We start from the raw sequence: 15,486 nt of genomic DNA, 5'->3' as shown, positions 1-15,486 counted from the left end.
TGGCACAAAGGGCGGATGACACGCATCACATTATCCTTGTTTGTAAGCATGTGTATACGACGCTTTCTAGGCGAGAGCGAGAACTTTTTGATCGACCCTCGTATAGACCGAGGGTGCGCATTTTTTAAATTTTTTCTTTATGCCCTCAGAGTGGGATGGCAGATGAAAGTTCGCCATTGTCGTTGGTATTTCAAAGAAATTGTTTTGGGGGTAATTGTCTTGGGTTCAAAGAGAAGAAACTATCTAAAACAAGAAATTCCTATGAGGTAGGAAAAACACCCCCGTCAAAGGGAAATAACCTTCTCAGTTGGTGGCAGTGACTGAGTGAGAATAGTTATTTCCCTTTGACCATTAAGATGTGCCTCTATAAGTCCTTGTATAATTTTAATCCACCAATATCTCCCTAACCGTGTGTTTGACTGGTCCCAATTTTTGTAAGGACCGTCTCAGGAATGTATAGAACCTGTTCACCAAGTTTGGTGACGATCGGTCCGTTCATTCTTGAGATCTATATGCGAACACAAACACACACCCAAACAAACAAACACATCGAGTGAATCCTATACACACCCCTATACCGGGGGTGTAACAAACACATCGAGTGAATCCTATACATACCCCTATACCGGGGGTGTAAAGACCCCACACAAAACAAAACAAAAGTCGTTATCCCTGTTGCGCTATTACTATCATTGCTTATATGCGCATTGTATTTAGCAAAAAACCTTTAACCAAAAACTGTAAAAGTGTGGGAAATACATATATAACAGAGCTAATAAGACTGGGAGGAATGCATAATACACTAAGTATATCATCTTTTTAAAAGGGTGTTACTGATGTACGAGTAAATGAGCTTATCATCAAAGTGTTCTTTTGTTAAAGAAAAACACACACACAAAAAATCCACAATTATGCAAAGTCTGTTTCGATGTGGGAAAGACACAGTAAAGAACATATCATTCAAAAATGAAAGAACAAAAAAAGCACACACCCAACTTTCACTTTCCTAACCCCATATACCGTCACCTTCGCACACGATCGTCACCCCGAAAAGCCCTCGCTGGCTTTATCGACTAGTTCCGCCTTTCTCCTGTTCGTGTCACGTGACCGCGCTGGCAATGGCGGCCTCCTGTCGATTTTTCAATCGCTCTAATGCGGACGACATTACCTCGCCATCAAAATAATGACGCGGAAAAGGCACGGGACATTTTATTGGCAGAGAAGAGACGCATCTTGGGACGGTGGAGCAGGAGACTATTAATTTGACAAATCCTTTTATCAGGGCTTCTATGGTGGGGCCGCGTTCAGTTCAATTCAGTTCTCGGCTGAAGTCTCGATCGCGGCTTCGCGGGTTAATTTGCCGAGACCCGGTGGGAACTTTTCGGTTTCATGGGGGCTTTGGGTGCTGCAATGGTTACAACACTTTCTGAATGAGAGTGTGTGTTTTGAAGCCGGAGACTGGTGATGATTTAATCTTTATCTGGTGAATGGAGAAAGTATTATATGTCAGACTGAAACGTTGCCTCATTTTCATCAAGCTACCATATCTTAATATTATCGCTTTTATATGGTATCACAAAGGTACAGATAAAAAACTTGGAGTAGGAGCTTTCTATTTTGTATATATCCTTTCTAATTTGTAGCAAAGATTTTTTTTTTAGCGCAGATTTCATGGCGTCATGACAAATTTAAGCACTATCATAATCTTCAAAACATAAGTCTTCTTCGACATCGTCGACAAGACTAGCATACTTCGCTCAAATCCCACAGATATACGCACCGAGATTCAGTAGTATAGCTCGTAGCTAGAACGTGACATATGTTGCCGTTTGCTGGAGTCTCATTGACGTCTCTGCTCACAAATTCTGGTGCATATCGGACAGTCCTGGGAGTAATGTTCCACTGTCATTGACGTCTCTGCTCACAAATTCTGGTGCATATCGGACAGTCCTGCGAGAAATGTTCCACAGTCTTTGCCGTCTCTGCTCACAAATTATGGTGCATATCGGACAGTCCTGCGAGAAATGTTCCACTGTCACTGAAGCTGTCACACAGGGTCACGCTTCAGAATTTCTCAAGTGGAACATGTAATGCGTGAACATGCGTTCAGGCGTAAACAAAATTGTGTGAACTGAAGTTAGTGTGGTGCTTGGTTAAATCAGTGCAGACTGCCGCTGTCTGAGGCCCGAAAATGTCAGTACATGAATCAGTTCGCAAAACTGAACCGATAGCAGGTCAGTAAAATGACGGAGGCTGACTTTGGCAAGGGATGGCGTTGTGACTGTCCTCTCAGAAAATCAGTGGCGGAAAAAATAAACATGGTGTGCCACTGGGACCACTAATTTGCATTTGTGATTGATAAGATGAAATGGTGCCAGGTGATACGGTGCAGGCGTCAAGATTGGAAGGTGCATGACATCTTTCTGTCTGTCTGTGTCTTTTTGGTTGTTGTCTGTCTGTTTTTCTTTCCGTCTCTATCTCTTTGTCTGTCTGTCTGTCTGTCTGTCTGTCTGTCTCTCTGTCTCTCTCTCTCTCTCTCTCTCTCTCTCTCTCTGGCTGGCTGGCTGGCTGGCTGGCTGGCTGTTTGTCCGTCTCTCCCTCTTTGACTTTCTTCTCTGTATAATTTGCTCTCTTTCGTTCGCTCGCTCTCTCTCTCTCTCTCTCTCTCTCTCTCTCTCTCTCTCTCTCTCTCTCTCTCTCTCTCTCTCTCTCTCTCTCTCTCTCTCTCTCTCTCTGGCTGGCTGGCTGGCTGTTTGTCCGTCTCTACCTCTTTGACTTTCTTCTCTGTATAATTTGCTCTCTTTTGTTCGCTCTATACTCTCTCTCTCTCTCTCTCTCTCTCTCTCTCTCTCTCTCTCTAATCTTAATCCTTGTTAAATAAAGTTCAATTCAATTCAATTCAATTCTCTCTCTCTCTCTCTCTCTAATCTTAATCCTTGTTAAATAAAGTTCAATTCAATTCAATTCTCTTTCTCTCTCTCTCTCTCTCTCTCTAATCTTAATCCTTGTTAAATAAAGTTCAATTCAATTCAATTCTCTCTCTCTCTCTCTCTCTCTAATCTAAATCCTTGTTAAATAAAGTTCAATTCAATTCAATTCTCTTTCTCTCTCTCTCTCTCTCTCTCTCTCTCTCTCTCTCTCTCTCTCTCTCTCTCTCTCTCTCTCTCTAATCTTAATCCTTGTTAAATAAAGTTCAATTCAATTCAATTCAATTCTCTCTCTCTCTCTCTCTCTCTCTCTCTTTTTTTTTATCTAACAAAATAGCCGAAAGATGGTGTTGTGACCGCCCTATCTGCAAATGGAGAAGCCTCCCACTCAACCATGTCAAATCAGTGACGGGAAAACTTAACACGGCAAGTGCTACTGGCACCTCTATTTTGCATCAGTGATTGAATGATATGGCGAAACGGTGCCAGGTGATACAGTGCTGGCGTCAAGTTTGGAAGATATAGTCTTATGTTTTTTTTTTTCTGTCTGTTTGTCCGTCTGTTTGTTTCTCTCTCTGTTTCTCCCTCTTTCTTTCTTTCTCTTTCGTTTTTTCTGATCTCTCTCTTTCATTCTTAGTTTCTATCTGTCCGTCTGTCTGTCTGTCTGTCTCTGTCTGTCTGTCTCTGTCTGTCTGTCTGTCTGTCTGTCTGTCCCTGTCTCTGTCTCTCTCTCTCTGCCTCTCTCTCTCTCTCTCTCTCTCTCTCTCTCTCTCTCTCTCTCTCTCCATATATATTCTAGTGATGACGTTGTGACCTCCCTCTCTACAAACGGAGAAGCTCTCCACTCAACCGCATCAAATCAGTGGTGTAAAAAATCAACACTGAGTGCCACTGGGACCTCTAATTTGCATCAATCATTGATATGATGCCAGACGATACAGTGCTAGCAAGAATATTATTATATTGGAAGACGCGGTCCTTTCTCTTTCTGTCTGTCTGTATCTAACTGGCTGTCTGTTTGTCTGTCTGTCTGTCTGTCTGTCTGATGGTGGGACTCTCGCTCTCTCTCTCTCTCTTTTTTGCACTCATTCTTTTTCTCTCTTGTATCTCTCTCTCTCTCTCTCTCTCTCTCTCTCTCTCTCTCTCTCTCTCTCTCTCTCTCTCTCTCTCTCTCTCCCTCTTTTGCACTCATTCTTTTTACATTTAGTCAAGTTTAAATGTTTTCTCGGGGAATCGAGACGAGGGTCGTGGTGTATGTGTGTGTGTGTGTGTGTGTGTGTGTGTGTGTGTGTGTGTGTGTGTGTGTGTGTGTGTGTGTGTGTGTGTGTGTGTGTGTGTAGTTGAGGCGGCACTGTCACACCCTCAATTTTCAATCAAATTGATTGAAATTTTGGCCAAGCAATCTTCGACGAAGGCCGGACTTCGGTATTGCATTTCAGCATAAAGGCTTACAAATTAATTAATGACTTTGGTCATTAAAAATCTGAAAATTGTAATTAAAATTATATTTTTATAAAACGATCCAAACTTACTTTTATTTTATTCTTCATCATGTTCTGATTCAAAAAAACATATGAATATGTTATATTCGGATAAAAACAAGCTCTGAAAATTAAAAATATAAAAATTATGATTAAAATTAAATTTCCGAAATCGTTTTAAAAACTATTTCATCTTATTCCTTGTCGGTTCCTGATTCCAAAAACATATAGATATGATATGTTTGGATTAAAAACACGCTCAGAAAGTTAAAACGAAGAGAGGTACAGTAAAGCGTGCTTTGAAGCACAGCGCAACCGCTACCGCGCCAAACAGGCTCGTCCCTTTCACTGCCTTTTGCACTAGCGGCGGACTACATTCAGTTTCATTCTGTGAGTTCCACAGCTTGACTAAATATAGTAATTTCGCCTTACGCGACTTGTTTTTTCTTGCATTCTCTCTCTCTCTCTCTCTCTCTCTCTCTCTCTCTCTCTCTCTCTCTCTCTCTCTCTCCCTCTCTCTCTCTCCCTCTCTCTCTCTCTCTTATTTGAACTCATTCTTTTTCTCTCTTGTAGTTTTTTCTCTCTCTATTTTCTCTCTCTCTCTCTCTCTAGCTCTCTCTCTCTCTTATTTGCACTCATTCTTTTTCTCTCTAGTATTCTCTCTCTCTCTCTCTCTCAGTCTCTGTCTCTCTCTGTATCTCTTTGTCTCTATTCTTTGTTCTCGCTACTCTGTCTTTCTCTACCTATCTATCCACACAGGCGAGGGAGGACGTTGTGACAGCCCAGACAGAGACGGACACAGAGACATGCACACCAGGGGAGGACGTTGCGACAGCCCAGACAGAGACGGACACAGAGACATACACACCAGGGGAGGACGTTGTGACAGCCCAGACAGAGACGGACACAGAGACATGCACACCAGGGGAGGACAACAGAGACATGCACACCAGGGGAGGACGTTGTGACAGCCCAGACAGAGACGGACACCGAGACATGCACACCAGGGGAGGACAACAGAGACATGCACACCAGGGGAGGACGTTGTGACAGCCCAGACAGAGACGGACACCGAGACATGCACACCAGGGGAGGACAACAGAGACATGCACACCAGGGGAGGACGTTGTGACAGCCCAGACAGAGACGGACACCGAGACATGCACACCAGGGGAGGACAACAGAGACATGCACACCAGGGGAGGACGTTGTGACAGCCCAGACAGAGACGGACACCGAGACATGCACACCAGGGGAGGACAACAGAGACATGCACACCAGGGGAGGACGTTGTGACAGCCCAGACAGAGACGGACACCGAGACATGCACACCAGGGGAGGACAACAGAGACATGCACACCAGGGGAGGACGTTGTGACAGCCCAGACAGAGACGGACACAGAGACATGCACACCAGGGGAGGACGTTGTGACAGCCCAGACAGAGACGGACACAGAGACATGCACACCAGGGGAGGACGTTGTGACAGCCCAGACAGAGACGGACACAGAGACGTGCACACCAGGGGAGGACGTTGTGACAGCCCAGACAGAGACGGACACAGAGACATGCACACCAGGGGAGGACAACAGAGACATGCACACCAGGGGAGGACGTTGTGACAGCCCAGACAGAGACGGACACAGAGACATGCACACCAGGGGAGGACAACAGAGACATGCACACCAGGGGAGGACGTTGTGACAGCCCAGACAGAGACGGACACAGAGACGTGCACACCAGGGGAGGACGTTGTGACAGCCCAGACAGAGACGGACACAGAGACGTGCACACCAGGGGAGGACGTTGTGACAGCCCAGACAGAGACGGACACAGAGACATGCACACCAGGGGAGGACGTTGTGACAGCCCAGACAGAGACGGACACCGAGACATGCACACCAGGGGAGGACAACAGAGACATGCACACCAGGGGAGGACGTTGTGACAGCCCAGACAGAGACGGACACCGAGACATGCACACCAGGGGAGGACGTTGTGACAGCCCAGACAGAGACGGACACCGAGACATGCACACCAGGGGAGGACGTTGTGACAGCCCAGACAGAGACGGACACCGAGACATGCACACCAGGGGAGGACAACAGAGACATGCACACCAGGGGAGGACGTTGTGACAGCCCAGACAGAGACGGACACCGAGACATGCACACCAGGGGAGGACAACAGAGACATGCACACCAGGGGAGGACGTTGTGACAGCCCAGACAGAGACGGACACAGAGACATGCACACCAGGGGAGGACGTTGTGACAGCCCAGACAGAGACGGACACAGAGACATGCACACCAGGTGAGGACGTTGTGACAGCCCAGACAGAGACGGACACCGAGACATGCACACCAGGGGAGGACAACAGAGACATGCACACCAGGGGAGGACGTTGTGACAGCCCAGACAGAGACGGACACCGAGACATGCACACCAGGGGAGGACGTTGTGACAGCCCAGACAGAGACGGACACAGAGACATGCACACCAGGGGAGGACGTTGTGACAGCCCAGACAGAGACGGACACCGAGACATGCACACCAGGGGAGGACAACAGAGACATGCACACCAGGGGAGGACGTTGTGACAGCCCAGACAGAGACGGACACCGAGACATGCACACCAGGGGAGGACAACAGAGACATGCACACCAGGGGAGGACGTTGTGACAGCCCAGACAGAGACGGACACCGAGACATGCACACCAGGGGAGGACGTTGTGACAGCCCAGACAGAGACGGACACAGAGACATGCACACCAGGGGAGGACGTTGTGACAGCCCAGACAGAGACGGACACCGAGACATGCACACCAGGGGAGGACGTTGTGACAGCCCAGACAGAGACGGACACAGAGACATGCACACCAGGGGAGGACGTTGTGACAGCCCAGACAGAGACGGACACAGAGACATGCACACCAGGGGAGGACGTTGTGACAGCCCAGACAGAGACGGACACAGAGACATGCACACCAGGGGAGGACGTTGTGACAGCCCAGACAGAGACGGACACAGAGACATGCACACCAGGGGAGGACGTTGTGACAGCCCAGACAGAGACGGACACAGAGACATGCACACCAGGGGAGGACGTTGTGACAGCCCAGACAGAGACGGACACAGAGACATGCACACCAGGGGAGGACGTTGTGACAGCCCAGACAGAGACGGACACAGAGACATGCACACCAGGGGAGGACGTTGTGACAGCCCAGACAGAGACGGACACAGAGACATGCACACCAGGGGAGGACGTTGTGACAGCCCAGACAGAGACGGACACAGAGACGTGCACACCAGGGGAGGACGTTGTGACAGCCCAGACAGAGACGGACACAGAGACATGCACACCAGGGGAGGACGTTGCGACAGCCCAGACAGAGACGGACACAGAGACATGCACACCAGGGGAGGACGTTGTGACAGCCCAGACAGAGACGGACACAGAGACATGCACACCAGGGGAGGACGTTGTGACAGCCCAGACAGAGACGGACACAGAGACATGCACACCAGGGGAGGACGTTGTGACAGCCCAGACAGAGACGGACACAGAGACATGCACACCAGGGGAGGACGTTGTGACAGCCCAGACAGAGACGGACACAGAGACATGCACACCAGGGGAGGACGTTGTGACAGCCCAGACAGAGACGGACACAGAGACATGCACACCAGGGGAGGACGTTGTGACAGCCCAGACAGAGACGGACACAGAGACGTGCACACCAGGGGAGGACGTTGTGACAGCCCAGACAGAGACGGACACAGAGACATGCACACCAGGGGAGGACGTTGTGACAGCCCAGACAGAGACGGACACAGAGACATGCACACCAGGGGAGGACGTTGTGACAGCCCAGACAGAGACGGACACAGAGACATGCACACCAGGGGAGGACGTTGTGACAGCCCAGACAGAGACGGACACAGAGACATGCACACCAGGGGAGGACGTTGTGACAGCCCAGACAGAGACGGACACAGAGACATGCACACCAGGGGAGGACGTTGTGACAGCCCAGACAGAGACGGACACAGAGACGTGCACACCAGGGGAGGACGTTGTGACAGCCCAGACAGAGACGGACACAGAGACATGCACACCAGGGGAGGACGTTGTGACAGCCCAGACAGAGACGGACACAGAGACATGCACACCAGGGGAGGACGTTGTGACAGCCCAGACAGAGACGGACACAGAGACATGCACACCAGGGGAGGACGTTGTGACAGCCCAGACAGAGACGGACACAGAGACATGCACACCAGGGGAGGACGTTGTGACAGCCCAGACAGAGACGGACACAGAGACATGCACACCAGGGGAGGACGTTGTGACAGCCCAGACAGAGACGGACACAGAGACATGCACACCAGGAGAGGACGTTGTGACAGCCCAGACAGAGACGGACACCGAGACATGCACACCAGGAGAGGACGTTGTGACAGCCCAGACAGAGACGGACACAGAGACATGCACACCAGGGGAGGACGTTGTGACAGCCCAGACAGAGACGGACACAGAGACGTGCACACCAGGGGAGGACGTTGTGACAGCCCAGACAGAGACGGACACAGAGACATGCACACCAGGGGAGGACGTTGTGACAGCCCAGACAGAGACGGACACAGAGACATGCACACCAGGGGAGGACGTTGTGACAGCCCAGACAGAGACGGACACAGAGACATGCACACCAGGGGAGGACGTTGTGACAGCCCAGACAGAGACGGACACAGAGACATGCACACCAGGGGAGGACGTTGTGACAGCCCAGACAGAGACGGACACAGAGACATGCACACTTTGACCCGCACACATATGCATGCCGACTAAAAGCACATTGTCCCGATACTCTTCCACAATGCAAACTGTTCATCCAGCGCGTGCGCAAAGACCAACTTCCCTCCGACTGTTTTCACTTTTTCACTCAAACTCGTGACTTTTCCAAGGCCGATAAACCACCCAAGCTTTTCTTTCTTGAATGGAGGGCGGGGAGGCAACTCTGCTCTCACATCAGTTCTCTCCCCGCTTTAGTTCCGATCCTGTATTTCACCAAAACCCTTCACCGGGGGGTGACGCGGAGGGATCAGAGTGTTAATCAAACGAGTAAATATTGCCGCTGACTTTTTATCACACACGCTACCCCCCATTCAGGGCCCCAATCCTGTGCGTGGGGAGTCTGAGCACGTGCGCACGTGAGGGGCGACCACGCCCGTTTCCAGTGTGGCTCGTTTATTCTCCATTCCGAAAATTGGCGAGTGTTGCTAGCGTTAAGCGTGCCGTCTGCATTCGAATGGAGGCGAAACACCGTGAAGAAACTGCTTTTTAGAAGGCACAAAAAGATTAATTGTTGTGGGGAGAAAAAAGAATATCATACTGTTGGGGATTGCTTTGCTTAAATCTTGAACGATAGAAGAAAGGAATGGGTGAGGTTAAGTGGTAGATCTGCTCAAGGCAACTGATTTTCAAACAAACAAACGAACAAACAAACGAAACAAAAACAAACGTACAAACGTTTTCAGAAAGTACATGATTCCAGTCCATTTTGTCTGCATAAGTCAGCTTTACTTCAGTTAATCAAATTAGTTACTGCGAGTGCCAATTAAAAGTATGACCTCTCTGCTCGCAAGTTCCGGTGCATATCGGACAGTCCTGCGCGAGTAATGTTCCACTGTCATTGACGTCTCTGCTCACACATTCTGGTGCATATCGGACAGCCCTACGATTGTATATATTCTGAAGGCGTATATATACGTGAGCCTGTTAGTGCACGTGTAGGCTATCTGTGTGAGCTTGTCACTGTGCAACGATGGACTTTTTGTAACTCACAGACGGAAACATATCAGAATGAAATCGAACTAGATGTACCGCAGGTTTTGTTCGTTTATCACAGTTTGTTGGGCCAATAAAGGACACCACTTCATGGCATTTGTGACGCATGGGTAAAAGCTAGCTACGACAAAAATCACCCTCTATTAAAACTTTAGTCAACAACACTGGTTTTGGGCATTCTAAACTTGGCTTGACTTCACTAGTTCTGCATAGAAGGTAGAAATTGTGTTGATTGCAAATTCCAGGCTAATGGTGCTTTTTTATCGTCTGCATAATTATTGTCGTGTGTAGTCACGTGGTATATGATAATGTTTACGACGGCGCACTAAACCATGACGGCATGATGTTAATTTCGGTCATCATGACCCTGGATCACAACATCGAGAGTTTGGAGGTCAAATAAAGTTCATTCAACCGAAACAACCCAGAATCGCTTTCAGCATCATTAACTCGTCTAACACTGGTAACAGTAATGGGTTGCAAACACGAATAGCCATGCAAAATGTGACGTAATTATCGACATACCCTTGGGATAGAACACACTGTGTCATTTTTGCAGGTTTCAGCAAAATTATTTCTCGCTCAAAAACAAAACAGCTTTTATGCATTTCCTCATTCTATCCGTTGACGCAAGCAATAATTGTTGACGTTTGTTATTCTGCTGGTGAGTGACGCAATTAGTGCTGATTGACGTCATTGTCTCTGGTCTTTGTATGTGATGCAGGTGATGCAATTTCTGCACACGCAGATTAATTATTTGGTTGACAGAATGCAAATTATATTGCAGTTTGTATGTGTTGTGCATTCATGTGCTGCTATTTTTCGCTATTGGAGATTGATAAGTTTCGAGGAAAGTGACTGCGTGTTTCGTGAAAACTAGGACACCACAAGATCAATAAGAGAGAGAGAGAGAGAGAGAGAGAGAGAGAGAGAGAGAGAGAGAGAGAGAGAGAGAGAGAGAGAGAGAGAATGCCACACACACACACACACACACACACACACACACACACACACACACACACACACACATACACTAAACAGAAAGCTGTGATAAAACATTTCGATTTATCAGATATTATACAATCAGAAAATGGTATGACAAGTAGTTTTGGTATATATAAAAAAAAGAAGGAGGCAGCACACGCTCACAGTTATAATTAAAAACATACGTCTACAAATTAACACAAATGTCACATCTCTCCTTTTCTCTCCTCCTCTCTCACACACACGCACATCTCTCTCTCTCTCTCTCTCTCTCTCTCTCTCTCTCTCTCTCTTGTCATTCTCAAACTCAGTCAATCGCATATTCTACGCTCCACAAAGGTATGCACAATTGCATCAAGTCATACAGCGATTTTACATAGCAGACTGTGTGTTTAAAAAAAAAGAAGATATAATATGACCAAGATTCTCTCGTGCATATACACAATCAAGACAACGTAGGGGAAGGGCTCCTAATATGGACCGGCTCCTAATATGGACCACCTCCTGTTCTGACAAACTAACGGCGCTAGAGCGCTCAACACAATTGCATTGGCTGTACTCACCCTCTCTGGACAACTTGCACATGTCAAAACAGTTGCAGAAACAAAAACCTCAAAACCGTTAGGCTTTTTCTCTTTTTTTTCACTTTTGGCATGGTTCACTCTAAATTTGCCGCATAGAACGAACTCGTTTCTGTCCACAGCCAACGCTTTTATCACACAAAAATTGCTATATATGACAGCTAAGACCGTATTTGTTACAATTTAGCAGTCTTGACCCTGAGTTTCTCCTGCAAACAAAAAATTATAGCAAAATCTCAAAGTATGTGTGAGTCCCCTAATATGGACCACTTTCAACAAATCGAAGAAAATAAAAGCTAAAGGCTATTTTCATTAATTCATTTAGAAGCTTACTGGAAATAACCTATAACTCGCCCTCGAGATTTAAAAGAAATATAACAAATAGTTTTCTTTTCGTGGAAGTTGATAATTTCACTTATTTTCACTCTGTTTTTGATAAGCTTCTTTACTTTCCTGGTGTGCTTCAAATAATGCTCTCGTCAAACCGAAACAGATAAATCTAAAGCATATTTTAATTAGTCTGACTTGCACACTAAGTTGTATCATGTTATTTTGAAGTATAGGGGGCTTTTTACAGTGATTCGTGAAGGCCGCTTCACTGGTCCATATTAGGCGCCCAGGCTCCTAATATGGACCCTTTGTGATTTTTTCTGTATTTAATTTTTGCTGAATATCTATCAAAGCTATTTCACTCTAATTAGGCCTAACGGTTGACCTAAGAGAGAAGGACTACCAAACACAAAATGAAACTTCTTCGCAAGAAAACAAGCTAGTTATCAGCATGAAACAAAAAGGGGTCCATAGGAGCCCTTCCCCTACATTGGGGGGGGGGGGGGGGGGGGGGGGGGGGCGGACATAGAACAACAAAACATTTGTCTTAACAGCAAGCAGACTGCATATATTCATGAAACACAGAAGCAACGCAAAAGCAAGCAAGCACTTATAAACTATAACAACGCTTACACAGGATTTAATACAACTTTTCTGCATTCTCACTTTCATGGGGTCATTCTTCAGCATTGCTGCAGGAGGAAACAATAGCCCTTTTTTATATTTAGTCAAGTTTTGACTAAATATTTTAACATCGAGGGGGAATCGAAACGAGGGTCGTGGTGTATGTGCGTGTGTGTGTGTGTCCGGTCCAGTAGTTTAGTCTGAATCGCTCTACACACACACACAGACACACAGACACACGCACACACGCACATACACCACGACCCTCGTTTCGATTCCCCCTCGATGTTAAAATATTTACATGAGAGTTCCTGGGTATGAAATCCCCGAACGTTTTTTTCATTTTTTTGATAAATGTCTTTGATGACGTCATATCCGGCTTTTCGTGAAAGTTGAGGCGGCACTGTCACGCCCTCATTTTTCAACCAAATTGGTTGAAATTTTGGTCAAGTAATCTTCGACGAAGCCCGGACTTCGGTATTGCATTTCAGCTTGGTGGCTTAAAAATTAATTGATGACTTTGGTCATTAAAAATCTGAAAATTGTAAAAAAAAATAAAAATTTATAAAACGATCAAAATTTACGTTTATCTTATTCTCCATCATTTGCTGATTCCAAAAACATATAAATATGTTATATTCGGATTAAAAACAAGCTCTGAAAATTAAATATATAAAAATTATTATCAAAATTAAATTGTCCAAATCAATTTAAAAACACTTTCATCTTATTCCTTGTCGGTTCCTGATTCCAAAAACATATAGATATGATATGTTTGGATTAAAAACACGCTCAGAAAGTTAAAACAAAGAGAGGTACAGAAAAGCGTGCTATCCTTCTTAGTGCAACTACTACCCCGCTCTTCTTGTCAATTTCACTGCCTTTGCCATGAGCGGTGGACTGACGATGCTACGAGTATACGGTCTTGCTGAAAAATGGCATTGCGTTCAGTTTCATTCTGTGAGTTCGACAGCTACTTGACTAAATATTGTATTTTCGCCTTACGCGACTTGTTAGCATTTTCTTCCGCAAGACATTGTCGGTGAAAATGTTAAAAACAAAATAAGAAAACGGTCAAAAACCCCGTCGGTTTTTTTCGTCTTCTTTTTTTTGACAGGTTTTACTTGAGGTGAAGACGGGGTCTTTTATTTTATCGTAATATTTTTTGCTTTTTAATTTATTTCATTGTATCGTATTTTATTTTACTTCATTGTATATCATTTTATGATCAAGAACGGATTCCGAAACAGATGGACCGCAAAAGTTTCCCACACACAAACACTTACAAAAACCAAAAGACTTTGGACTATACCGTAAAATCCCTAGCAAACGCCCAACCCCCCCCCCCCCCTCTGCACAGTTTTCGGGTACAAGTAAGGGGTGGGCGTTTGCTAGGTAGACACCCCTTTGCAAGATAAAGTGTCATCACATTTTCACAAGAAAAAAAAAGTGATACAACATGTGATTTATGCGATTTTAATGAAAAATAAACACACCGTTTGTTTACACAAATAAAGATCAACGTTCTGTGATAGAAACAAATAAGAAGGAAAAAACCGGCGAATCATCGAACAGTGTGCACAAATCGTAGATAAAGAAGGCCGAATGTCTTAAAACAAAATAAAAAAAAAATAAAAAAAAAGGGGTGGGCGTTTCCTAGGTAGTGACCCCTCTGCACAACTTTTGGCCAAAAGTGGGGGGTGGGCGTTTGCTAGGGATTTTACGGTATATACACTGTATGGTTTACAATCAAGAAGGCATCATTCAATTCCATCTCTTTCTTGTTCTCTCTCTCCCTTTTTTTTGGGACAAAATATAAATATGTACAGGGGAAGGGGGATTCAAGGTCACAAAAAGTCTGCCATGAAGGTCATGACGCATGCGCAGACAAGCAGCAGAGACACAGATGGTGCTGTAGCAGACGCGAGGAAGACGTCGATCTCTTTGGCGAACGATGCATCAATGGTCACTTGTCCCTCTGTCAACAGAAACAATTAATTTTTCATTAAAGATGCAGTCCTTCAAGTGCAATTATTTTGGCATATTATATCAAATCTTCCCAGACTGGCGCATTGGTTAGTGGATAAGACATCGGCCTCCTAATCGGAAGGTCGTGGGATCGAATCTCGGCAGCGCCTGGTGGATTAAGGGTGGTGATTTCTCTCATCTCACAGGTCAACTTATGTGCAGACCTATTAGTGCCTTATCCTCCTTTGTGTGTACATGCAAGCACAAGACCAAGTGCGCACGGAAAAGATCCTGTAATCCATGTCAGAGTTCGGTTGGTTATAGCAACACGAAAATACTCCTTCCTTCAGTTTGGCTGACCTCACAGATCTGCCTAGGCTAGTTACATTGGGCTACTCCCCTCCTCACCCTCTCCACATATGAAAAGTTAACATCCCGACAGATTCTTGCACGGAATGGGCATTGTTTTGATGATTTGTTGTTGTTGTTGTTGATTGACACCGGTGTCAGCAAAGACATTTATTTATTCAAAAATTCCCCCTCTGCACGAACAACACCCAGCCGGTTGAGGTTTGGTGTATGACCATGTGCAGGGATGGTCTGATTCGTTGCAACATTTCATGAATGTGCATTGAAAACTTTGTAAATTGCATTTGTTTCTTTCGATGTTTATTATTATTCGAATTTGAATTGTGTACAGAATCATTTATGTATGTATGTTTTTGCAAGGCGCTTAG

At 45.9% G+C, this 15,486-nt stretch overlaps 2 protein-coding genes across 2 annotated transcripts in view; one reads left to right on the top strand and one right to left on the bottom strand.

The window, feature by feature from the left end:
• The first annotated feature begins 2,243 nt into the window (after positions 1–2,243).
• Positions 2,244–9,237, top strand: LOC138946576 (mucin-22-like). Its single transcript, XM_070318021.1, has 6 exons — positions 2,244–2,321; positions 5,168–5,372; positions 5,790–6,026; positions 6,116–6,406; positions 6,632–6,922; positions 7,094–9,237. The coding sequence occupies exons 1-6, from the start codon at positions 2,244–2,246 to the stop codon at positions 9,235–9,237; spliced, it is 3,246 nt and encodes a 1,081-aa protein (XP_070174122.1).
• Positions 9,238–14,124: 4,887 nt separating this feature from the next.
• The window catches only part of LOC138946682 (contactin-like), a 13,621-nt gene continuing 12,259 nt past the window's right edge, over positions 14,125–15,486 (bottom strand). The window contains exon 5 of the mRNA XM_070318100.1: positions 14,125–14,759. Coding sequence (XP_070174201.1) covers positions 14,629–14,759 — 131 coding nt within the window. The 3' untranslated portion in view covers positions 14,125–14,628. The remainder of the gene's footprint in view (positions 14,760–15,486) is intronic.

Source organism: Littorina saxatilis, linkage group LG14 (assembly GCF_037325665.1).
Source record: "Littorina saxatilis isolate snail1 linkage group LG14, US_GU_Lsax_2.0, whole genome shotgun sequence".
NCBI lineage: Eukaryota > Metazoa > Mollusca > Gastropoda > Littorinimorpha > Littorinidae > Littorina > Littorina saxatilis.
This window is presented reverse-complemented; position numbering and strand designations above follow the sequence as displayed.